Source organism: Myodes glareolus, chromosome 1 (genome assembly GCF_982192425.1).
Source record: "Myodes glareolus chromosome 1, mMyoGla1.1, whole genome shotgun sequence".
Lineage (NCBI taxonomy): Eukaryota > Metazoa > Chordata > Mammalia > Rodentia > Cricetidae > Myodes > Myodes glareolus.
The window spans coordinates 30,288,228-30,315,046 of record NC_142026.1 but is presented as its reverse complement, the minus strand read 5'-3'; the positions used below and the strand labels follow the sequence as shown (position 1 = coordinate 30,315,046).

Genomic DNA, 26,819 nt, shown 5'->3' with positions numbered 1-26,819 from the left:
GGAGATTTCTTATGTGCATTTATGCCATCTAATTCCCTGTACTATCTATTTGCTATTTTTAATGGGGAAATAATAAGAGTGGAGGAGGGGCACACCCAACGAAAACAAAACAAGCAAGAACTCCTCTTAGGTGACTTTTCACCCTGGTAAGAATAGATGATCACCCAAGTCCTGGTGAACCCAAGAGGAAGTCACTGCCATAGTGGCCCTTTGTAATGTGTGTGAGGAGAAGTTGCCCTAGAGTATTTTAGAAGCCGGCCTGATTGGAGTGGGGGTAGGACCTTTTACCAATAAGTCGATAAGTTCAGACAATGCAGGAAAGAGGAAAGCAGGAAATAACAGCGGTGCAGGTGTAACATCAGGGCCAGGATGGCTGTCATGGGAGATGCGTGGGACGAAGGTGGGGAGCTTCAAGGTGTGCAAACACGTGAATACTCAATGCCAGCACGAGTTCTAACATGAAGAAGGTGCAGGCACCCTCACGGAGGAACACGTGATCCTTTACAACCCTCTTCACGTCCAAAGTCCTCCACACACTTTGCTCCCTGATGTCTGCCCTCGAGGGTGACAATGAGTCATCGGCCCAGGAACCTGGAAAGTTCTCCTTCAGAGGTCAATAGCAGCACTGCCCATCAGTGTCCCGTGAGCCTCCCAATCCAGAGGACTGATTTCACCTGTGAAAACAAGAAGACGGTGAACTCTGAAGAAGTTTCATGGCTCCGCTCTCTGACAGCCTAGGCTGTTTCAAAATGGACTGGGAAGAGGTGTGAGCACGCCAGCACAACCAAGAGGTTGGCTTGTGACACTAGTTGTGTTTGGGAGTCTGACCCTGTGAGCTATGGGAGGTTCACTGAGTAAGATCCAACTCATCCCCTCTAAGTGAAGTCTCAGAGAACCAATAAGGACTTTATTAGCTTAGCTCTTGCTCCATTAACTCAAAAATATAGAATAGCCAAGTTGAAAACTAGAACATTTATCAAAATGCAGTTTTCAAATGACTTGCAAAGGATCATCAAAAGCTTGCTTTCTTTTTCAAGAAGAAAGGAAATGATGCAGTCAGGAGCCCATTCTTTGGAAAACAGGACCTCCCCCAAGGACCTACCCCCTTCCCCGCTCTGCTCCCCACCCCGGTGAGAGAGGCTGCCTTACTTGAGTCTTGCTCTGGAATCTTCTAGCCATAGTGTAGGAGAACGAAAAAACAGGCACAAGAGATTGGACCAAAGGCTGACACAGGATGAAGATAGAAGTGCTAGGCACCTGTCTGCCTGCCCAACCCCACCCATCCCAGCTCTCACCCTGAGACTGACTTTCTCTGCCCTGTCATATTGTCCCAGGGAAAGGTAATGATCCTGAGCCGTCTAGATAAAGAAGCACTGAGAGACTTGTCTGAGACACTTAGGGCTGGCACTCAGTTAAACTCTTTCTTAAGGTTATGAATATCAAGAAAGAACTTACCTAGAAGTAAAAAGAATACAAAGATGGCATTTGACAAATTCATTGTTTCAAAAGATGTCACCAGGTGAAAGTCATGGGATATATGTTTCCTTTTCTGCCTGTGTGAGTGTATGGATGAGTGTATGTTATTCTGTGTGTGGATGTTAATGCCCGTTAGTATGTGTATTCATATGTTAGTATGTTTGTCAATGTATGTTAGTATGTTATTGTGTGTGTTAGTATATGCTAGTATATCAGTATATGTATCAGTGTGGGTGTTCATGTATATTGGTGTATTTCAATATGTGTATCAGTGCATAGGCTGCACACACCAGCACATGGTACACACATACAAGAGTAAATGTCACACCCTCAAAGGTCATTTTTATCCACCCTTTCATTAGTTCTGATCATATTAACAAAGGCCAAAGCTAAGTGCAGGGTAGATGGGTGGGAGGCAGTCTGTTTGCCCATCTCACAACCAAAGGGCTGAAAGGCAGACTGAGATTAGAGCTTTCTGGGGATGGGTACTAGTACAGATTTGAACTTTTGGGGATTATTTCAACTCTTTAATCACATTTAGATTTATTTTATCATTTGAACTGTTTTGTCTGCTCCTTCCTGTTTTTTTTCAGTTCATACATTAAGAAAAAAACTGTTTCAAAATCCAAAGTGTAATGTAGTGATATTTCATTTGTATTTTAATAAATTAAACTTGCCTTCGGATCAGAGAGTAAAACAACCCTATCGGTCAATCTTACAGACCAGGCAGTGGTGACACACAACCTCAATCCCAGTAGCCACACTAGTTTGCCACAGAAACCAGGTGGTAGTGGTGCAGGCCTTTAATCCCAGCTCTAGCGAGGAATATAAAATGGAAGGAAACAGCTCTCAGACATTGTCTCATTCTGAGATTCCTAGAGGCTAGATTACCATTTCAAATTGAGGTAGAGGTAAGAGCCAGTGGCTGGCTATTTTGCTTTTCTGACCTTCAGGTTGAACCCCAATATCTGTCTCTGCATTTTTATTGATCATGCTACAGTTTTAAACTTCAACTTTTTAAATTAAACATCATTGTGAAGGTGTCGAAATGGATTCCCCCTGAGTACTCAAGGCTGAATTCTTCAGCACATTCAGGAAGAGGCACTCAGCTTTCAGATCCTGTCAGGTATGGGTCTTCCATACTGGAGGTCTGTAGATATGAGCTGTGACTGCCAGGACCCCAGTAACACCAATGAATGGCCAAAGACATCAGGATCTCCCCGCAGCATGACCTCTCTGCAGAGGGGAACCCTACAGTCCAAGTACTTACCGCACATAAGTAAGGGTCAGGGCAAAGGGCGACACGGGAGACCAGTGCCAAAGAACAGTACAAGGGATGAGCTTGAAGGGCCAGTGTGAGAGGCAGTACAAGGGGCCAGCACAAGGGTCAGTGTGAGGGCTCCACATGAGGGCGCCGATGCTAGACATGAATGCGAGAGGTCAACATTAAGGGCCAGCACAAGGGGCTAGCACATCGCAGTTCTGACCCTTCTGCCACACTCTGTCAATACTAATGGAGAAGGCAATTCCTCGACGTCTCTCTATTCCTTACAATTTACTTGTATGTAGACTAATGGAACATCCATAATTGTGTGCCTCTCTCCCCTCCTCCCCATGCTCCTAAAATTTTCATCATTTGGCCTAGGATTTGGACCGGTTCTGGGAAAACATGATTAAAGCAAATGGCGAGAGGCTGGAGCAAAGCCTTGAGTTCAATTTTGCCAATGAATTGAGTTTCACGTTACGGTGCAAATGAGCTGTTGTTACAACCCTCCCAGGTCTCACTGGAACCATTTTCATCAGCAAAAAGGTGATCAGCCTACCTACCCCACAGCATTGCTATTGTCTATTAGACAAAAGAAACCATGAGACTAAGGAACATTTGAGGCACATTTCCACAAAAATTTCTATGATAAAGCATTAAGGAAGAAAAAATAGCAAATATTAGGTCAGTATGACCTCATTCCAATATGTGAAAATGGCTACAAGGCTGGCAAGTGTTACACAGACCCTGTAGGCTATCTGTGCTCTAGAGCCACCCTCTGGGGGGGACATGAGGAGGAACTTCCATGTCTCTAAACTGTTAACTTTTTTGGTTTGTTTTGTACAATGCTTTATTGTCAAAAGCTGATAACATATGACAATAAAACAAGTGGGAAAACCACCACAATTTGAAAACTATCCTTAAAACACCGAAATTTTTAGAGCAAAGAAGAAAGACGTTAGCCAACTCACCTTGTCACGCCTTGATTTCGCTCCATGAGCGTTCGTTCACCCAGCTTATTTGATTTTGTTAGCAATCTCTTTCAGAAGACCTTTGAGATCGTTAAGCTTGGGAAGGGAGAGACACAGAACGCAGTCTTAGGACAGATTTCCAACATTCCATTTGAAATGACAAGTCTGTTCACCAGTAAAGGCAACCCACAGAAGGCAGGTGGACCCTGCCTATTGCTAACTTATAGTCAGTGGTTACCAAACAAACCAACATCAGCTTCATGAAATGCACACCCAAAAGGGTTTCTTTCCTCCTAGACCCAACAAACTATGACAGAACAGGAGGAATGTATGCAAATGGGCACAGACACTGCTAGTAGATATGAAGGAAGTTTTGCTATATAAAAATATAGTGCTAATAAAAATTTGAAGATACTAGTAAGCTATGACATATGCCTCCTAACACATAAACGGTAAGCTCCAAAATACAACTTACATAAATGATTCATAAGTTTACTCTGCATATTATATGAGGTCTGTGGCCTCATTTTAAGTCACGAGCCACCTTGATGTCCTTATAAAAGTGCATGGGCAAGTTCTAATTCCTGTGGAGTCGGCTCCCAGCTTACTGGGGTGGGGGTGGGATGTGTGCTGAGGTTGGGCCCGTTTCCAGTGCGAGCCTCTTCCTTTAATTAAAAGAAAAAAAGAAGAAGGAAGAACAAAGAGAAGCCGTGGTGGCTAACGGCGGCCTCATTGAAAACGGCGCAGTGAGTGGCCACTTCTAGGCTTCAGGTCAGTTGTGAATAACTTTGTTTTCGGTTATAATGAGATGGAAAAGGGTTCTGTTTTTCCCCCAGGGGATTTTGTTACCAATAAAATGGCAATAATAAGCCACTTCAAGGAGAGCACAAGACTCTCTGAGCAAAAGAAGTGACCCAGAGAAGCAAAAGGGAAATAAGCCAAAGTAAGAGTCAGTTTTGTGAAAAGGTAAACAGAACCAACAGATCTTTAGCTAGACCGCAAGAAAAGCTGTGTCTGTTGTAGCCGTATGTGAATTTAAAGAACCAGGGGCTGCTCAGGCCTGAATTTTCCTCAGATGTGGGAGAACACAGTCTAACAGGCTCCCGCAACAAGAGTGAAGGGCAGACCGGTATTAGCTGCCCCTAGCTAGCCAAAGGCCACAAAGGCACCTGCCAGTAGATACAAAATTCCTGCTCCAGGGACAGGTTGGACACAGGCCATCAGGCACATGCCAGATAAAACAGGTACCTCATGAAATAAGCACCTCCATCCAGTCCTCTTCATTTCCCACAAGGGCAGCTTGCTAGCCACTGTGGTTCTGGAACCTTACTTAGCCAGGGGCTTCTCTAGATACATACAACCTAAGGAGTCTGAATAGAAATCACAGAACCCAGGGCCTACAAGATGGTTCAGCGGGTAAAGGCACCTGACACTTAGCCTGGTGACCTGAGCTTGATCCCCCAGGCCTACATAGTTGAAGGAGAGAACCAGATCGTAAGAGTTGTTCTCTGACCTCCACACCACAGTGTGGCATGTGCACCCACCTGCATGTGCACACACACACACACACACACACACACACACACACACACTTAAAATGCACACATACACATACAATTAAAATGGAATCATTATTTTTAAAGACTACAAAGCTCAAACTAGGAGCAAACAAGTAGACAGAATCGGCCTCAAAACCTTCCTAACAAAGAACAGCTCAGGAGCAGGAAGGTGACTTCACGAGAGAATATCTACCATCCAACATTTAAAGGTGAACAAATACCAATCCCGTTTAGACTCTCCACAGAACAGAAGAGGAACTGCTTTCAGACTCCATGTATGAGGCCAACCTTACCCTGGCTCCAAAGTCTGATAAAGACAACGAAGAGAACTCCAGGCCAACATCCCAGTAAATAAAGATGCAAAAACATCAATAAAATAGTAGGAACTCAATTCAAGAGCACATCAGAATGACCACGCACCACAACTAAGTGAAATTGATCCCTGGGATATGAGACTGACTTTGCATGCCAAGTAGTGGTGGCGTACACCTTTAATCCCAGCACTCAGGAGGCAGAGGCAGGCAGATCTCTGTGAGTTCAAGACCAGCTTGGTCTACATAGTGAGTCACAGGACAGCCTGGGCTTCAAAGACAAACCCTGTCTTGAGAAACAAAGAGACAGACATATAAAAAGATGGTTCAGCAAACGAAAACCAATGGGTGTGGTAAGCTAAATGAACAAAATGGAGGACAGAGTCAACATGATCCGTGCATTGAAGGTAGAAAAATCAGCAGAAAACTCTAGATCTGTTTCACAATAGAAACTTAAGAAAATAAGAACTCTTAGACACAATAAAGACTTTGGAGAAAGAATCCTATCACCCTCTCCAATACTCCACCATCTCTAGTATCTTCAGACAAGACTGCTAACCCTCGCCACTGTTATTCTAACCGGTATTGGGAGTTGTAGCCCATGTGATCAGGTAAGAAAAGGAAGTAAAAGCTATCTAGATCTGTTTGCATGGGGTGTTAAGTAATGTCTTATAACAAAGACTTCACCAAAAACCTTTTCTGAAAAAAACCAAACAAACAATGGAACGAATTTGTTAAAATTGGTATTCCTGTTATGGAAAACAATACAGAAGTTCCTGGAAACATTAAAAGTGGCCTCGCTACCCCACTCCCGATACCCAGCTGAAGAGCTGAAGTCAGGAGCATGAGGCAGCCCATGTTGAGGCATGAGCCCACGTTGACCTGTTCACTGCAGCGCTAGCTACAGACACAGAAACAACCCAAGTGCCAGGTGACAGATTGGCAGGTAAGGAAAAATGTGGTTCATGGACACAGTGGAGAATACTTTCACCTTAAAGGAAGGAAGGAAACCCTACATCTGCAGGGACACAGGTGGTCCAGATGGCACTGTGCTGAGTAAAATAAGCGAGGCACAGACGGGTAACCCCTCCCATGTGATTTCACTTGCATGGTCAGTCTAAAATAGTCAAAAGGGTTAGGGAAGGGAGGAATGCGAAAGGATCTACTGTACACGGAGGTGAGAACGACTGCTATTATTCATATCTTAATACCCATCTAGACATTAATATCGTCTATATACATGAGATGTGCTGAGATCATAGGTCTTACAGTGAATCCTAGGACACATGCAGATAGTAACTATGCAAGTATGTAAATTAGCTGGGCTGAATTGTGGTGGTAATTTTGCAGTGTATACATGAATCAAAATATCTAACTGTATACCTCAAATATATTGAATTTGTGTCAATGATACCTCAATGGAGCTGTTCAAAAATAAAGTCAATTTAAAAGGAAGGCAAAAGTATGCTAAATTCTTGTTCTAGAAACAAAAATTCAGAACATGATCCCCAGAATTCTGTGAGTGGAAAGGAAGGAATTTGGGTTGTTCAGAGTGGGAAGACAGAGAAGGTGACAGAAAGGGAGGTAGAGGCAGCGAGACAGCCCGTGGGATGTGGGAGGTTCTGCACTATGTGGAAAGGGCTTCCAATGCTGAATTGTGGCAATCATTTTACAATGTACACATGCATCGAAACACCTGACTGTATACCTTAAGTATATTCACAGTGGCAGAAGCTGGAGGGAGCTCGTCACACCACATCCACAGGAAGAGCAGGGAAAATGCATGCACACATAACCTCAGCTCATTTTCTCTATTCTTATACAGTTTAGGACCCAAACCCAGGGAATGGTGCCACCCACAGTGGACTGGGTCTTCCTATAGCCACTAATGTAATTAAGACAGTCCCTTACAGACGTGCCCAAAGGATAACCTGATCTAGACAGTTACCCACTGAGACCCTCTTCCAAGGTGATTTTAGATTGTGTCAGGTTGACAGTTAAACCTAACAGAAGTGGCACTTCTGGGCTCTTCTACAAGGGGACTGGGAGATTAAGAAGCAATTCTGCCCCAGTCCCCAGCTCTTAGATGAGTTGTGCAGACAGCTGAACAGAACCATGTCTAATTTTTTTTAAAACAATGAATGTCTTCTTTTGTTTTCTGACCACCCTATAGCTAAAATCTTAAAGATACAATAAATGCTTCTGGAACTCCGAGTCATACCTTTGTATCCAGTTGTCTAAACCGATGCCTCATCCTGCAAGGAAATCAGAAAATAAACTAAGAGAAAGAGTCTGGGGAAGGCTCTTTGGCCCTGCTTCTATCTTTCAAAGGACAGAAGGCAGATTGTATACAGTCTCCAGTTTGGGCTCAGACCAGCATCAGCTGCACTGACCTCTCTGTCTTCCCCACCTCCAAGCAAAGCAGAATTCCTTTCTCAGCCCAATTAGACAGACGGAAAAGTCATGCATGTCTGCTGACGGGAGTGGTGAAAGCTGACTCAGAGGCTCTGCCTTCCTCCATATCCAGAATACGGGAAGTCTAGAATACAGGCATCTACGCTGTCTCAAGAAAAAGAGCAGGCTGTACGCTTTGGTAGTTGTGTGGATTCTAGCAAAGAGATTAGTTGTACTCATTTACTTCTACTGGTTAGAGTAGATTTTGAGGTGTGTTAAACTCTTAGAAAAAGTGCAACATGGAGATTTATAAAAGGTCACTAGGTCACATAGGGATTGATGAAAGTCCCACACAATTTAAAAATAATAGTCAGCACTTCCCAGAGATAGCTTGTAATAAGTCCCCTTCTACCTCTGTGGTTCAACACTGTAGAGACAAACGTGCTGGTAGCTCACTCCTGCAAGATAATACAATTACCCATGACCTCCGGGTCTTCCTGGAACTCCCTTCTGCAACTGTGGCTCTTGTTTCTTGGCTCTATGGGTGCTAATACCTATCCTTCTTTCTCCTCATCTTCTTTTGTTTGATTACTTGATTTTTTTTTAAGACAGAATTTCTCTGTGTAAACCTGGCTGTCTTGGAGCTCACTCTGTAAACCTAGTTGGCTTTGAACTCAGAGATCTGCCCGCCTCTGCCTCCTGAGTGCTAGGATTCAGGGCATGCACTACCACCCAACTCAGCCATTAAATGCTTAGCTCGGATCTCAGTGCCTTGAACACAGGACATCTCACTGTCCCAAGAGAAAGATATAGCCTCTTGGGACCCCTTTCTTTCCCATGTTCTTTAGGGGGAACAATCAGATTAACTGAGGTGTGGTCTCTGCCTGTGTTGAAGTTGTGGCTGGCATATGTCTAAGTATTTATCATCTACAATTGCTTCAGTAGTACTGTCACTTGCCAATGGAAACACGCCTTACTGAGCATGCTCAGATAAGCTATCTCTGTCCTTCCAGTTTATATATACAAAGGGTGCCTTGTTACAGAAGTGAGTGACTGACGTACTCCTCTGAGCTGTCGTTGGCTTTCGTGTTGATCTTGACAAGGTAATTCTCCTTCATGACACCCTCCCATGCCAATGTCTCATTGTCCTCATTTCTGAAACCTGAAAGAATGAGAAAAGAAAAGCATTCAGGTTGTCTTGTTTGCCTCCATTTCCTGAACCAACGCCTGCCAGGCATCTGAGAGACTCTGGGACTAAGACAGTCAGATTCATCTCCAGCAGTAGACTACCGTCTCTTACCAGTGACAGAAGCAGAGCGATGGAATATTAATGGACTTCTCAGCAAGAATGAGGGTGGGCGCTGCCTGTGTAAACTAAGAATGCAATTTTTATTCTAAAAAGAGATCCATTTGAAACTTACCTGTGTCTTTTGAGACTTAGATCAGTCCACTAATGATTTGGGAGCCCACGCTTGGTGAGAACTACTCCTCTGTTTTAATGACACGGAAACACTAAGCCATTTGGTTGGATGCTTACTATAGGTTTTCGAACTCCCAATCTAAAGTCAGGAGATTTACAGAGGAGGGCAATCTGATGACATTGGTTCTACTCTGAGACAGGTGGTCTGGGAGTGGACCGTGAAGAAAGCCTTACCTCCATTCTTCCCCTTTTCTCTAAGCCAGGGCCAACTATACAAACTAGCCTGGGACCTGCTCCATGGAGATTCTTACTTCAATTTCCTATGGTGTCTGGGCCTTTCAGATGGAGGCCAAATGAGAAACCACATCATCAAGATAATTAATGTTTGCAATGGATACCAAACTCCAGGAATTTATGGGAACAGGAAAGAGATGTTTGTGTAAGTGGTCACACAATAATTGAAATAGATTTGTGGTTTGTTTGTTTGGTCAGGTTTCTTTCCTTATTTTGATCATTCATTCTTTCTGTTTGTCTGTCTTTTGTTATTTCGCTCTTTCTTTCTTTCTTTCTTTCTTTCTTTCTTTCTTTCTTTCTTTCTTTCTTTCTTTCTTTCTTTCTTTCTTCTAAGACAGGGTTTCTCTGTAACTGCCCTGGCTATCCTGGAACTCACTTAGTAGAACAGACTGGCCTCAGATTCACTGAGATCAGCCTGCTTCTGCCTCCGGAGTGCAGGAATTAATGCACCACGAAGCGCAGTAATTTGTGTGGGTTTTACCCTTAACTTCCCATTTAAATGTGTGCGTTCTCATGTTAGAGTCTATAAACTCTAATGCCTTACTGGACTAAAAAAAAAATAATTGGAGATCAGAGTAATACGTGAGTGACTGGATTTGAGAAAATTTCAAAATCAAATATGCCTTTATCTTTAAACGGCTGTTATTACTTTTCAAAGAAGTTCCTAACCTATTTCCTTTCAAGTGCATTTTGGAGTAGTTTCCAACATCTTTCCTTCAGAGTAAATCTTAGAGCTCAACAATACAAGATTGAAGCTCCTGGACACCAACAGCCAGAACAAAAATGACAAACAGCCAAGAAAAATGGCCAGCTTCCTTAACAGCGAGGGAGAGGCTAGATGAAATGGTGGTCTGGCATTTTCACCAAGTATACTGAAAAATTAGCAGGCTCTAAAGTACATATCTGTGCCAGCAAAAATATGTAGAAGCACCCACCCATCTTATAGGAAAAGCCCATCCATTATTACAACTTAAGAGAGGATGAGAAGGTTGTGGGAGATATTACCCAAGGAATGAGAGATAATACATATTCTTTATCTAGACATTTTCTTCTAGAATTAACATGAAAATGATTCATGTTCTCAAAAATGCACATATACCACTTTTTATCACAACCTCATATATTACTAAGAATCAAACTAGGACTGGGAGAGACAACTCAGTGGCTGTGAATGTTAGCTGCTCTTCCAGAGGATCTGAGTTCAGTTCCAAACATCCATGTCAGGCAGCTCACAACCGCCTATCACTCTAGCTCCAGGGGCCCTCTGCAGGCACCTGCACATATATGCACATACTCAAATGGAGACATATATATATATATGTGTGTGTGTGTGTGTGTAATTAAAAATTAAAAATAAATCTTTCTTGAAGAGCCTAACCCAACTACATATTTAACAATAAGGGCTTGGTTAAGTTAACTATGGTATATCCATACACTAGAATATCTCATAGTTAAAAATTCTTAGCATAGACATTATTTGTTTATACGTATAAACATGTCTATGATGCATTATCAGCTGTATAAAGGAACCAATTATTCTATGAATTTTTTGCATACTATATACTTCAGGCAATACACATTCCCACAGAAATCAAGGATAACTATTGATATTTATCTCTGGATGCTGGTCATATCTGCCCTCAATTCTTACCTGTGCTTTCCTGTATCTTTCAAATGTTATATAAAGAGTATATATTGCCTTCCAAATAAGAAAAGAAACAATAAATTTTCTAAAAATGCAATTACCAAGCAGCATATATTTTTTCGACTTGAAGGTATTGTCAAACAAGGGGGGACAAAAAAGAAAGAAAGTTTGGAGTCTGACATTCTAAGAATTATTTGAAAAAAAATCTTATAGTCTTTCCTCTAAAGAAGGGCAATTTCAGAATTAATGCCCTCCCCATCACTTCGAAGCAAGCACAAAATACACTTCAGGAATGGGCTGCCAGCCAGAGTCCCTGGGAGAGGCAGAGCGCTGTGGTCTCTAGAATCAGTCCTCTGCAAGAGGCAGCAAGGGAGCATGAAGTGACTCAGTGGGCTGGAACGGGGCTCTGGCTCCCTCTCCAGCATCAGCACCACTAAGGAGAGGGGCCTTGCCCTTCTGTTTCTTAGTGTCCTCCTGGGAGTAAGATCTGTGGGAAGAGGACAGGTACCATTGCTTCTTCCAACTGTCCATAGAGCATCTCTCTCCCAGTGTCTCCCTGGGGAGATGGATAAATAACAAGCATTTGTGACACACCTGTTTGCTTCCTGAAGCTGAAACTCCTTCCTATTGGCTGGCTAGTTGGGGGAGGGGGGGTCTGTTTCCAGCTGATGTTCTTAACTTGCCTCATGTGATGCATTTTGTCCTCCTCCTCAAGCCGAGTCTGAAGCCAGGAGTTGATCTCCCTTCCTGACACTGAGATCCCAGGCTTAGTGTACTAGATCCCGAGAGAATGGACCTTTATTTCATCTAGTCCCCAACAGTCCATGCCCAACCAGAGTCAATGTGATGAACAGTTCTGTAGAACATTCATTCCAATTCCAGAAAATAATGAATGTTAGACTCTGCTTTCGTCTTTATCCTGAGTCGAAGTCATCCTCATTGCAACAAATACAAGTGTGTGTGTGTGTGTGTGTGTATGTGTGTGTGTGCATGTTCATGTGCTCATATAGGCTATGTGTACATAACCTGTGTACCTATGCACATGTGTGTAGAGACCAACGGGCAAGCATTGGGTGATTTCCTCAACCACTGTCCAGTTTTTGTTTGAGACAGTGTCTCTCCGTGAACCTGGAGCCCACTGATGGGTTATATCTGGCAAGCAAGCTATAGGAACCCTCCTGTCTCTGCCTCCAGCAATGGAATTACAGGCACGCACCACCATGTCTGACCTTTTACATGTGTGCCAGAGATTTGAACTCAAGTACTTTCACTTGGGAGGCAAGGCTTTTGTCAATGGAGCCATCTCTCTGGCTCCTCTTCCTGATTATGACTTTTATTCATTGTCCAAAGAACAAAAAAAAATGTGTAAGCCTCTCTAAGGCTTGGATTTGCCCCTCAGCCTTCCCCCAGATCCTGTAGACACTCTCGTCTACATGCTCTCAGGGAGGAGCCAAACCGAGACCTGGGCATGCCATTAGATGCCTCTGATATTCAGATGTGGTTTTGGAGGACATTCAGCGTCTAGACCTGCACTTGCAGTTCCCACCCTGAACACGAAGATTTCCACTCTTTCAGTTAGTAATGGCTCCGTTTGTTTTCCAAGGCCAAACGATGGGGAGGAAGACAGCCACTTATCCAAACTGTCAAAATACTTCCATCAAGAAAGACAGCCACACATGTGCAATGGTTAATGACACCCCCAAAGTGTCATTTAATGTCTTGGGATGATACTGTTGAAGCTAAGTGTCAAGGTCCTTCCTGCTGCAGGCTGTTTGAGAACTGGAGGTGCCTATATATACTGGAAGTTAGGTTGCAGGTCAGGTCTCAGGGTAGAACTGGAGGTCAGCCATGAGTATCTTGCCTCCAGTTTGATGTGAAGGATCAGATGATGGCTCTCTGCACTTAAAATCTGCCATAATTAACACTGACTACCATATCTAGCAAAATGACATTTTTACATTCGGAGTCATAATATTTGGAATTGCATCAAAGAGAAGTGGTCAGCCCAACATGACACGTAAATATGGCAGTAGAAGTTCATATCCATTTCATCACACACCTTATGGCAAATGACCAGAGACACAGTCAAGCATCGTCAAAGGACAGGCACCAGAATGGCACAGAGCCGTGAGAGAGGTGCTGTGATGGAGACCCAGGAATACAGAGATGCCAACAATGTACTGGAGACCACAAGCGCAAACGGAACCTTCTCTGGAGAGTTGCATGGTGGACTGCCACCAGTGAAACGACAGGGGCAGGGCAGCCCTTTGGGAGATCACACTGCTCTGGTGTTCCCCAGATACCAGGCATGGAGCCTGGGTATTTGGAATTAGTCCTTCTGGGCTTTCATCTGCCTTGAGCTGCTCTCTCCTTCCGATTTCTATCCTTTCTTCCTTCCCGGGGTAGAAATACTTATCTGTGTCTGTCCCCATCACTGGCCCTTAGCAGTCTGTGACTTTGGTACTTGCAAAGACTCAGACCTGAGTTTTCGTGGAGTCTTAGATGAGCCGTTTGAGTTTGGATGTTTGAACAATACTGGAATAATAGTTAAGATTTCAGGGATCAGAAGAATGAAAGAAACGTGTCTTGCATTGTGAGACAGACATGAATATTTGGGGGCCAGAAGTAGAATGATACCAGTTGGGTGAGTTTTCCCCTCAATTCCCATGTGTTAAAGGATTGCCCTCCAAGATGACATTGTGGGGTGTTGGTGGTGACACCTTCAAGAGAAGGGGTATTAAAGGAATGCTCTTAAAGGCGATATTGTGACCCATTTCTGAGTCGCCCACAGCTTCCTGGCTAGTGATAGAAGTGATCTGCTCTGTCACGTATTCTCCATAATCTCCGCCAGGCCCAAGGCAACGGAGTGAGCCACCCAGCCTTGAGCTGGAATCCCCAGCACCCGAGCCAAGTGAACCTTTGTTCTTTATAGGTTAATTATCTGAGCTGGTTCATTATAGTGATAGAGAGCTGACTAATAAAAGCAACCCCAAAAGTCTTACATCCTGTTGGCAGTCTGGCTAAACTTCCCCCCCAAAATAAGTTCCCAGAAGTAGTAGGGGACAAAAAAGAAAAAGAAAAAAGGGATGGAGAGAGGGAAGAAGGAAGGGAGGGAGAAAGGGGGGAGGGAGGGAGGGAAGGAGGAAGGAAGGAAAGAAGGAAGGAAGGAAGGAAATTCTAAAACCAAATTCCTAGCTTCACACTATCTATGAATCCTACTGGGGAAATACCTTATTTATGTTGTTATTATTACATTTGTCCCAAAGCCATACCCAGCAGCCCTGGAGAGCTTCCTACTCCACCCTGTCCCTTGAGGCACACATTGGCTCGCCTGACACCTGATCTTCAGAGCCACACAGTGAACTGACTGTAGTGACACAGACCACACGTTCCTGAAATGAGCCACTGCTCCAGAACCCAAGCCCAGTCGGAAATAAACCACCACTACAGAACCCGAGCCCAACCATTAATGAACTACTGCTCTAGAAGCTGAGCCCAGCCAAAATAAGCCACCGCTCCAGAACCCAAGCCCAGCCAGAAATGAACCACAGTGCCAACCAGGCAACTCACTCACAGCAGGCGGAAGACTCCATGTTCTTCTCTTTGCAGCAGCATTTGAAACACTTCTTCACCACCATGTAGAAGTAAGCGAAGACGACAAAGGGGAAGGGGATGTTGAGGCGGTTGCAGTACTCCTGCACCAGGAAGTAGCGCTGGAACTTCCAGACTTGATCGTTGTTCTCCTGCACGGTGCCCACCGTGTAGCTGGCAGGGGAGAGGGAAGACACAGCTTAGCGATCTGCACTGTCCATCAAACCACTGGCCTATGGTGGTAACACGACTGGGCAGCCAGCCATGTGCTGGCCTAGGCCAGGCAGGTGGGAGGCATCCATGTTGATACCACAGCCAAGACAACTTGGTGCAAGCCACCTGCTGACCTCAGTGGGGAATCTAGCTTTGGTTCTCTTTTTCTTTTTTGCTTTTGATCGCAAGAAAAATGTCCAGGGAGCTTCGAGGTGATCTTGATTTACAAACCTTTCAATGATAACCTTTGCTCATCAATCCGTTATTGTGCTAGTTACAAAGAGGCCAGTGAAGGTGATTCCCTCAGAAATATTTTATCACCATTATGTGTCTAATTGAAACAGTCTGGAGAAAGCTTGTTAGCATTTCTCAAGAGCCTCCGACAAAAGGCCAAAATGGCTGTCCTTAGGATGTCCAATGGCTGCCCCTAGGATGCATGCCCCTCATGGCTAGGGAAGGCTGGGGAACAAGATTCGGCAGGAGGAGGAGAGAAGGCCTCTAGGAAGAGCTGTCACCAGGGACTGTCATCTGGGAGCTGTACAGATTCTAGTTACAGACATACACAGTCATATTTGGAAAGGAATGTTGAGGATTGCCCTGTGGTGTGTCCAGAAGGGCAGATCTGACTCTGTGAACTGCAGATGAAGGGACACTGGCCCACTCAAGCACGCGCTCTGGCAGGCCTTGCCCTTCTCCCCAGCTCCCGCTGCCTTGCTAAAGGTCATTTCCCTTATTTGGTCAATCCTTCCTTCTGAGGTTGACTACCAAGATCTATCAATTAAAATCCCCCTTTGATTCACCTTATTAACATGTCTAATTAAAATTAAATACATCATCTTAATGTGGGCTTCCCCTTGTACCTCTATAAGCTGCCATTTTCCTATGTGCCATGTCTGTTTCCTCTCTATCCCCAGACAATTCTTTGCCTTCCAGGACAAATACTGCTTCCCCCTCTCCCTTGTCCCCTTCCCCTTTTTTCTCATCGTCCATCTCCTGTCTTTGTCCCTTATTCCTGTCCTTTGTCCCTCTGGGGGTCCTGAGTCGATCCTTTTCCCTTCGGTGAACATGCGGAAATTAACAGATGCGCAATTTCTGGAAACCAAGATGAGAAAGAGCTGTCTCTCTCCACCCAAGGAGCAACGCTGTCTCGTTGACTATGAAGATTACAAGCCAATTGGTTGGTGGCACGCAGCTTTCTCTGCCGCCGTTGGAGTTAACGGAGCTGAGAACAAGGTGGCCACTTATGAGTTCATCCACAGTTTAGAAACGTCATACAAGCGTTTCATCTGAGCAAGTCAGCTCGGGATCATGTGTCTTTGGGCAAAGTACATACTACTTGGGGTGGGGTGGCGTTCAACAGCTGCATTGTGGGAACTAACCAGACAAGAATTCACACCCCTCTTCTTACTCTTGATAAGGCATCAGAAAGCTGGTTGGAACTCTCTGCCAGACTCCACAGATTTACAGGAACTGTGAGCTCTGTGAAAAACACAACACGACAGCCTAGAAGAATCTGAAAGGCACAGTTTTGAAAAGAGAAAAGGAAAACATTTCCAAAAAAAAAAAAAAAAATTGTCTCTTAACGGAGACACGGACTCTCAATTTTCTAACCAGAAATACATTTTCCCATTTCTTTGAATTTTGCTGAGCACTGAGAAACTCACTTTGATCTCTGTTTCTTTCCCCATGTTGAACTCAGCAATAGCAGGACAGTGCCGGGAAGAGGGTGTAGCAGCTGATTACCAGCCTGCAACGTTTTTTGCTTAACATGAAAGTTTATTTTTTTAAAGGAGCCTTAAAAAATTTCATCATTTTGACCCAGTGACTTCACTCCTGGGAGTTCAAGCTAGGGAAAAGGAGGTAGAAAAAAAATACACAGAAATAGACACACACATGTGGCTCCTCATACACTGTAGGGAGAGACACCTGTGCCCCTTACCTACGAGAAGGGAACAACCTGCACATTCAACACCGAGAGCACACCTCCTGGGTATGGATGATGAGTGTGATTCCATTATGCAGCCGCTGAAATCATGTTTATAGATAATTTTTCTGCTTTGGAAAAATTGTCTACGTTAAGTGGAAACAACGAGGCTCAAACTCATACTTTGGGGACAGTCTCCCCACGTAAATCATGACTCCGTGGAGGAGTGGCATCTCCAGCCTCCCGGCCGGGCTTGCTCCTCCTGACCTTCCACTTCCCAAGCATCACATAAGAAGTCTGAGTGCTGCACGTAATTATTATGATCTCAATTTTGCGTTCTGCCTGTAACTCTTTATAGTAATGACTTTCAAGCTCTCAAAACACCCAGGCTATAAAATAGAAAACACTTTTCAATACGCCGGGGACCGGTCTATTGATCTATCTGGGCTCTCCTATAGTTCAAGCACCTCCAGCTCACTGCATAGCTGAGGATGATCCTGAACTTTTCATTCTCCTGCCTCTATCTCTCAGGGCTTGATTGCTGGCATAAGCCACAAACACCTGGCTTTTGTGATGCTTCAGATCCAACACAGAGCTTCATACATGCTAGGCAAGCACTCTACCATCTGGGCTTCATCCCCAGCTCCTATAGGATGCTATTCTAGGCAGCCTATTTATGCTGATTAATTTAATATGTAAATAACTCTAAGTCCTGCTATCATCTATGAGAAACAGATTGGAAAACTGAGGCACAGCAAGAGCCGGCAAATTGAAGCCTTGAAACTGGGGTTTGGTCTAACAATCTATCCCCAGATCTATCCTACATCAGTTGAGCAAAATGTGTGGTGTTATGATAGCTCTCCTCTGTTTCAAGGGTTTTAATTGAATGACTTGTCATTTTGGGTTAACTACAAAGTATTTGACAACTTGGGCAGTGTGCATTTTGAGCACAATGAAGCCTCTGAAGATTAGAAACCCACGCTTATTGACTACCCGAATGCATAAGCTCCCTAAGGCATGCCAGGAGCTGCCTGCCTGACCCTTTCATCTATGTTTCGTAGTAGAAGTTTTAGGTACAAAGCAAACAGGACTGTGGATCCAGAAGACGGATCTAATAGCTCGCCTGGTGTTCCTTCCCAAAGCAGGGCAGGTTGCTGGGAGGCTAATGCTCCGCCTGCTGTCATTATCATCTTCCTTGGCCCTCAGCTGGCTCTGTTCTCTACAAAGAACACAGGCCTCATCTGCCACAGCAGTGGCTCAGATCCACAGAAGCACCCCAGATTAGTGACACTCGGTCTAAGAACCTGCCAGAAGTCACAGCCCTCTGCCTTCTGCCAGAACAACCATCTTTATTCTAACCATTAGCTCTAAGAGCACCTCACGATTTCACGCGGCCATTCCCAAATGGATCCCGATTGCTCCAAACTCAAAAACTAAAACAAAAGCCACTGCATCTACTGCGAGGCATCAAATGTTGTTGTTGGATGTTTCCTACAAAAGACACTGCTGTGTCTGGGTGGAGGGAGGAGCTTTACAATGCTCGCTGCACGTCAAGAAGCACAAGTGCCTCCCCTCTTGTCCTCACTCTGGGAGCTCCGAGAGAAAAGCTGAAGAATGGCCCTCTGGGAACGAGATTTGTGCCGTGGCTGAACTGGCCATTCAGACTCAATGAAGCACATTTTATGTTCTGCAGATCACGTAGGGCAGGAACTGACAGACTGAAGCCATTTGCAACCCTTCGCTTGTTTCTGCACAGCCTGAGAAAGACGGGGAAGAGCAGAGAAGTCCAGGCAGGGACAAGCCTCGGGCATCACTTTTTCTTTGTGTCCATTAGGCCCAAGCCCTTCTGGGGAAGCTCTGCAATCCCTACCTCTGAGGGAGGCAGGAGGGCCTGCCAATCACATCTTTGCTTTTGTGCTATCATTCTCCACCTCAAGAAGCCTGCTCTTCACTGTTTCATTTCTTCCTCTGGAGAACCAAACGTCAAGGGCCTTCCTGTCAGAATGGCAATTTCTTCTGCGCCTCGTGGGCAAGATAAACCCTGGGAACAGCGCTTCTGGGAAATGAAGAAAACCCGCGTTTACCTATAATAAGGGAGCCAGATGAGCACCTAAAAGCTGAGGTCTACCTTCCCTGGATGGCAGCAGCTTCTAGGTTTTTTCTTTTTCTTTTACGTCCACTCCAGATTCAGTCAAACCAACATGGGAGTCCTCCATGGAAGGCTGATAACTGACAATGGTATCAAATTGCTTTACCAAGATAATAATTTTTGTATTATTTACATGTATTTGTGTGTGTGTGTGTGTGTGTGTGTGTGTGTGTGTGTGTGTGTGTGTGTAAAAGATAGGCCAAGTTCAGGTGTTCTTTCAGTACTGTCAACTTTTCGTTTTGTTACGACAGTAACTTTGACTGACCTGCAACTCAGGAACTCACGAGGTTGGCTGAGTAGCCAGGCCCTGAGATCTGCATGTCTCTGCCTCTCCAGCACCAGGATTGACAAGTGTATTGCCATGCCTGGCTTTTAATGAAGGTTACGGACCTTGAACTCAGGTCTTCAGGCCTACATAGCAGGCACTATGTTACCAGTTGAGCTACCACCACGGCTCTCTGATTTTTTTTAATAGTCTTTAGAAGTTAGTTTTAACATCTGTAGAGAAGTTAGATTCTACAAAGGCAGGCCTTCTATGGCTGATGTGTGAAAATGGCTCTCAGTGACACAAGCATCAGAGTGACCTGGGGCGAGCCTCAGGCACCAACTCAGACAAAGCTCAACATCTTCCGGGCCGTCACAGGTCATCTGCATCTTCCTCAAGAGACCCTAAAACCTGCCCCTCCTCACCACTTCTCCGATACCCTGTTAGGAAGGTGCCGTCCCTGTCAATATCTCAGTGGGCTGGAGGTGGGTAGTGACAGTGAAAGTCACCTCATAGGACCAACTGAATACCCTCTGCGGAGCAGGGCAGGAGAGAAGAGGAAGCAGAAACCCCTTGGAGGGAGACACTCGCTGAGATTGGAGATGTTGCTAGCCTTTGGCAGATGTTTGGAGCTCAGAGAGCCTGGTGCACAGATGAAATCCAGACGCACATTAAAGGGGTGATATGCCATGACCACAGAGCAGAAGGATGGTGGAATGCCAACAATATTGCTCTAATCCATCGTTTGTATGATGCATCGTAACGCCAGATCAAAAGGGAAGTCTTTCAATACTTAAAGGAGAGCCTTCTGAAACACAGAACATCTTTTTCTGGTTAGAAAGGGAGACAGAGAAGAAGGAGCTGACATGACAGATAAGGAGTTGAGGGGGAGGAGGGAACCACCATCCACGAGGTAATAAAAAGAAGGGAGACAGTTAACAAAGGAGACTTATTACACTTGAATAAGTGACTCTTTAAAAAGCCTTTCGATATAGCAAAAAGTAGTCACTGAAATCAAAATCATAGGAAAAAAAATCCAGGAAACATTTGCTCACATCCCTAAATGGCTGAAATGACAAAGAGCCTGCAAGGCCCATGCAAACAGAACCACAGAGGTGTACTGACAGCTACAGATACTTGAACACTGTGAATATAAAGCTGTTTCTGGGGATTATGAATCCAGTTTCTCCTAAGTAATTCCACAAAGAGTCACAAGAATCTTTTTCTCAAAAGAAGAAAGAAGAAACTCACAAGATGAGTGCTGGGCTTCTTTGTACAATTAAATATGCACGAAAAGCTAGGGGGAGATTTGAGTAAGAATAATGAGGGAAGGACTTATGCAACAGATGTTTTAATGACTTTAAAAAAATCTTCAGTAATGAAAACCATTTGGTAGTAAAAACCAAAATAGAAAGAGTGATCAAATCAGAATGCACAGTCTGAAGAAAATTATAAAGAAAAACTGGATGTGAAAACAACAGCAGGTTTTAGAATAAATTAAAATCCAAATCGGCTTCTCAGCTAGATTCCTTTCTCAAAGATTTATTTTTATTCTAAGTGTATATGTGGGAGTCTGCATGAGTTTATGTGTACCACGTATGTGTAGGATCCCACAGTGGCCAGAAGAGGGCGTTGGAGTCCCTAGCCCTGGCGCTAGACACAGGTGTGAGCCACCATGTGGGGGATGGGAACTGAAACCTGGTTCTCTGCAAAAGCAGTGAACACTCTGGTGCTGAGCCATCTCTCAGGCCCTCAGATAGACTTTCACCCAACAAGCAGCTCCTTCAGTGTGTCACAGAGGACTAACGGCCCCTCCGTTCCAAGCAGACCAGTAATGTCTAATCAGAATTTTTTCATTCCTAGAGATAGCCCTGGCTCATGGGCTCTGTGTCTGCCCAGCATATATGTTGACATGTTTGCTGTATCCTAGTACCCTTTCACTCATATACTTCAAAACAACTAGAAGATTTGGATGAAGAGAAGGCTCGGTGCTTACGAGCAAATACTGCCTTAGAGAGGACCCACAATCGCTTCTCATCACCCACATTAGGAAGCCCATAACACTGCTTGTAACTCCAGCTCCAGGGGATTAGATACCCTCTTCTGGCCTCTGTGGGTTCCTCCACTCACGTGCACATACCATTCCCCCTGAGCGCACACATACCAGACATATGCACATATACATTATTTAAAATAAAATAAAGAGGAGGCCCAAAGTTTCCAGCACAAAGAGATGATAGTGGTCTGAGGAGAAGGAGACACAACTTCTCATTCAATCGTTACTCATTGAACATGTGCATTCAACATCACACCATGGGCATAAGCAGGCATAGTGCTATGTGCCAGTCTGGACCAGAATAACATCCATTAAGCAACTGAATTGCCATTCAGCTAAAATAAAGTAATGGTAGCTCTTTGCCCTGTTATTTTGTAAGAGGTATGTGAAAGAGCGAAGGGGGATTTGGAATAGATCATAGAAGATCTGATTAGATGCCACTGACAAAATAAAAGACAGTAATTGTAATAATCATGACGTGGGAGATGTGGGGAGAAGCAACCACAGAACTGAAAACCGATGGGAGAAAGACACAAGTGATTCCATTTACCTGCCTTTCAATCAGCAATTTGGTTTAGTACATAGCGCTGCCATAGAGCAATGCAACCTAGACTGAACCAAACACAGGACTTGAAATCCTCCTGCCTCAGCCTCCCAAGTAGCTGGGCTTCCAGATCCGTACTGCAAGGCCTGATGACCACTTTCTATTTTATTATACTACGTGCCACCATATTAAATATTGACAATTATTTCTTCCACTCACAGCAAACACTTGACCTGGCCCTGCCTCTTCCCTGTGAAGTCACCGGAAAGCTGCACCCCGACAAGGTCTGGTAATGAAGTGAAGGGGCCCATACAAGGCACTTGGAAGGCAAAGCTCCATAAATGTTTGCTAATATCATTACAGTTACCTGCTGTCTTTCCATCGCTTCCCTCAGACCACTGATGTCACACAAACTTTCCGTTTGTGCCGGGGGAGCACTCTTTTCTGCCTGCTTTACTACACAGTGGTAACAGACGTGCAGTGTCCTAGGGTGTAAGAAGATGGCTCTTAGAAGCTGCCCAAATGTGCATGTTCCGTGAGTCCTTGCCAGAGCTGGCTGCCATCCTTGGGGCCTGGCACCTGCATGTGTCTGCATTATTCCCTGAGTCATTCCCTTCCAGATGCCAACATGGACGACTGCTGTGCAAACGAATCACAAATTTGTTAGTGCCTCTTGCTTTTCTCTGGAACACCGTCTAGGCAGTCCCCAGCACCCCAGGACCATCCCTAAGGACATATTTGCAATGCAGCTGATGAGGTCCCCGTTGCTTTTCACTAAATACCTTGATGTGGTTTCACACAGGCATGACACATCCTGGGGCCACCTGCTCAGGGAGGGAGCCCCAGACAGCTTAGCGCTCATTAGAAACGGCATGTGAGCAACCGACTCACAGAACACAGCAGGGCCCGGTGCCCTCACACTCATAGCCAGGGGTCACTGAGAGGAGGTGAGGACCCAGGAGAAGGTGACAAGGGCCATCACACTGACGTCCTGAGTGAAGTGACAGCTGGGTGGGGTGCAATGACTCCTCCAGGAAGACACTGATGCAAGCTGAACACGCACGGCCATGAACACAGGTGCAGGTCTCCGTGACCTGTATCTCTTTAGCAGGAAAGTTCCAGCACAGCTCTGATTCCCTCATTTCCTGACCGCAGCGCAGGTGTCAGAGAGTAAAGACGAGGGCCTTCTAGGCAGGCAGCTGCCATGACAGCTCATAACACAAAAGATCCCAAGACTTCCAGCCACTCCGTGCTGAGGCACTGGCTGCCGCTGGCCCTTGTTCTGACCACTGCGGTTTGACAGGAAGTAAGTTGAGAGAGGAAAGAGTCACTCTGACTCATGGTTTGAAGGAACACAGTCCAGCTCATCACGATAGAGAAGGCATAGCAGTGTGAGCAGCTGGAACTGCCGGGCAACTTGCTCACATCTCAGAGGACCAAAAATAGGGCGAAGGTGGAAATGAGGGTACAAGGGAGAATAAGGAACTGGCACCAGAAGCAGAGCTGAGATTTGACCCAAAAGACTCACTTCTTTTCGCCAGGCCTTACTAAATGTTCTGTTGTTTCACAAAACAGCGCCACCCTCTGGGGACCGAGTGTCCAAACATGTGTGCCTGTGGAGGACAGCTCACATTTGAACCACAACCTCTGCCGATTTGCCTGGTGGTCAGTTTCCCCAGAGCTGCCCAGTGTTACACATGCTCACACCAGTGGGCACACTATATGTAATCTTAGAAACACTGCAGGAGACAGGATAGTTTCTGAGACTTGGCTATCAAGTGTGGTGCTGTTAACTCAGTGTTGGCTCTTTGACTCCAGATGTCATTTTTAGCATGTGGTTGCTTAGGCAACATGACTTCGACATCTTCTAACCTCTGATTTTCTTTTCACGAGAAATCTGCGTCTATGTTAGATGCCATGGAGATAAGTGTTCCTAATTTAACTGTCTCCTATATCACAATGATTTGGAAGCTTTAGCAGAGAACCACTCGACCATTTCCCACCTTTCAGAGGATCCAAAGGCCTGCATTAAAATGGCTAGGAAAACAGTTATGCCTCTTCTAGAATCTTCTGAAGTTTCTACCCTGGGTACCTTTACACTAAGAGTCATAAGAAACATTATTCTTGAAGGAAATCAATTGACTCGGGTTGTGACAGGAACACTTGGTGTCCCTTGCAGATGCCCCAGAACCAACATTCAGAAAGATACCGCACCGTAACTGGCCATCAGAACCAGAACAACAGTCTGTGTATTGTGGATTTGTCCCATCATTCGTCGCCATTCTAAGGCAAACTTTAAATTACAACAGCTGATATGGGTTGTGGCCAGATACGTAAGTTGTGGAACAGGTAGGCAGATTATATACCAATTGAGGGACAGCAGAACTATCAGTTCGGTTTGTTCTAGATGCCCCTCCAAGTATCTCTCGTGCTTCTGAGAAACTCTATGAAAGTGAGAAACTTATAGCTAAACAATGTGGGGCTTGGACAAAACGAAGCTCTACAAACCCATGGAAGCAAGCCTGTATGCGAGGCCTTGTGAGCATCTTGGCAAGTGTTCCCCAGTGGAGGCTAAAACCAAACTGTGTCACAAGTAACCTCTGATAGCTACACCTTCCAAGTTCAGGATGAATGGCGCTCCTGGGACCTTTAACTTTTGGATTATACATCCGAGGTATCATTGGTAGCTGGGTATTGGTTTGCATAAGTTTGTCTTACTTAGAAAACATATACCAGGAACCTTGGAGGTGATTTGTGCTGCAGCTATTGTGCTAATGCAGTCAACTTGCCTGGACTTGGAATCGCCTAGGAGACACATCTCTAGCAGTGTCTATGAGCGTGCTTAAAGAGAGGTTTCATGGGAAGAAGACCCACTCTGAACACAGGTAGCACTAGTTCATGGGTTGGGGTATTTGGCAGATACAAAGGAAGACGGTCAGTAGACTCAATGTGACTGCCTGTCTCCCACCCCGACTTCCGTGACTTCCTACCACAACAGGCTGTACCCTCAAACCATAAGCCAAAACAAGCCCATCTGCCCTCTCGTTGCCTGTGTTAGGTGATTTGTCACAGCAACAAGAACAGTCGTTGGTTCAGTTGCTCTCCGGGAACGATGTGATGCTAATCATTGCCTAGATTTAAGGGAGTTGATCACATTGCTTGTCTGGTGTGTCAAATCAGTCAAAGAACGGTCTACAGAGCACCCTGTTTTGTTTTGTTTTTAATACGGTCCCTTTAAGGCCCCCAAACACCAAAGACCACCAGGCTCCCAATGGCCTCTTCTCTCTGCTCCTCAAGGTAGATATTACCTCTGCCCACACTCGTCCTGCCTGCCTGGCGTAGGCACAGCCCATAGAGGAAGCCCCTGAATGTGTGACACAGACATACCCAAACATGGCGACCAGAAGGTTGACGAGCAGGATGTTGGTGGAGAGCATGTAGATGCACACCAGAGGGATGGTGATCCACTCAGGGAAGCGAGGCAGGTTGTTCTCATCCATCTCCACACACAGTGGCTTGGACTCATTGCCCGAGAAGGTGCAGTGGGAAAAATCATATGTGGTACCTGTGGGCACAGAACCAAGAAGTCAGTGATGTTCCTCTGGAGAAGCAAGGATGGTGGCAGGCCGGGAGATGTGGGATCAGAGTCATCTGATGTCTTGGGAACAAGCTTCAGAGCCTCATGCCCACCAGACAGCCTACTGAGCAGCCACTGGGAAATCGTGACTTCATTAAGACCAAGATTAAAGGAAGGAGGTATCCTAGTTAGCTGCAGTTGTCAACTTGACACAGACTGGAGTATCTCAGGGAGTCCCAGTTGAGGGGTTGCCAAGGTCAGTATGGCCATGTCTGAGAGACTGTCTAGATGTGGGAAGGCCCGGCCCACTGTGACAAGTACCATCTCGAGGCAGCTGGAAGAAGAGTAGATGTACAACCTAAGAAGAATTAGAAGGCTAGCTAAGCATTAACCAATGAGATAGCTAGCAAGTAGCATCCCTCTATGGGTCCTGCCTGCAGGTTCCTGCCTCGAGTTCCTGCCCTGACTTCCCGTGGTGAGGAATTATGGAGTGGAAACATGGCCTTCGGTCAGCATGTTGCATCACAGCAACAGAAACAAGAACAGGGAGTGTGACCATGTTCTGTGCTCCAAGAAGCATCCAAGCTCCCCAGTTCTTCAGTCAGTTTAAAGATTCAACCTGCACAAAGTCCCAAAAGAAGGAAGGCAAGATGTAACGGGACCATACTCTGAATCGGATGACGCCGAAACAGCTTCCCACAGAGAAACCATCTCTGAAATGAACACAAGGATGAGTGAGCGACAACCGTGTGACTAAATGGGAAGGGACAGGTACCCAAAGCAGTGGCAACAGCACAAGCTAAGGTAAGTGAGACAGAGGCCTGGGAGAGGAAACTTGGCAAGGCTGCGTTGCTGGCTCACCATGCTCATAATGAAAGCCATGGGCACAGTTAGAGGACGGTAATAGAAGCAATTCTCTACCAAAGGGCTGCTCTGACTGCCGCACATATCAGAAAGATCCAGAGGACACGAGGAAAGCTTGCACAGATGCCAGAGCACGGGGATCAGAACATTCTGTATGGGGGCGCTGTGGGATCGTGAAATCAACTAAGCCGGCTGAGCACTAACATCTAGCAACAGTGTCAGAGCAGGTACTTGACGCTATTTGGAGCCCCCTAAAAGATGTGACTCTGGGCATGTGCATGAAGGCGTTTCCAGAGACTTCA

At 45.2% G+C, this 26,819-nt stretch overlaps 1 protein-coding gene across 1 annotated transcript in view; it reads right to left on the bottom strand.

Moving 5' to 3' along the window:
• Window positions 1–263: 263 nt before the first annotated feature.
• Window positions 264–26,819, bottom strand: part of Trpm8 (transient receptor potential cation channel subfamily M member 8) — a 72,904-nt gene continuing 46,348 nt past the window's right edge. The window contains exons 20-25 of the mRNA XM_048441774.3: window positions 25,464–25,641; window positions 14,909–15,099; window positions 9,038–9,137; window positions 7,803–7,836; window positions 3,712–3,807; window positions 264–674 (exon numbers count right to left, since the gene is read on the bottom strand). Coding sequence (XP_048297731.2) covers window positions 3,757–3,807; window positions 7,803–7,836; window positions 9,038–9,137; window positions 14,909–15,099; window positions 25,464–25,641 — 554 coding nt within the window. The 3' untranslated portion in view covers window positions 264–674; window positions 3,712–3,756. The remainder of the gene's footprint in view (window positions 675–3,711; window positions 3,808–7,802; window positions 7,837–9,037; window positions 9,138–14,908; window positions 15,100–25,463; window positions 25,642–26,819) is intronic.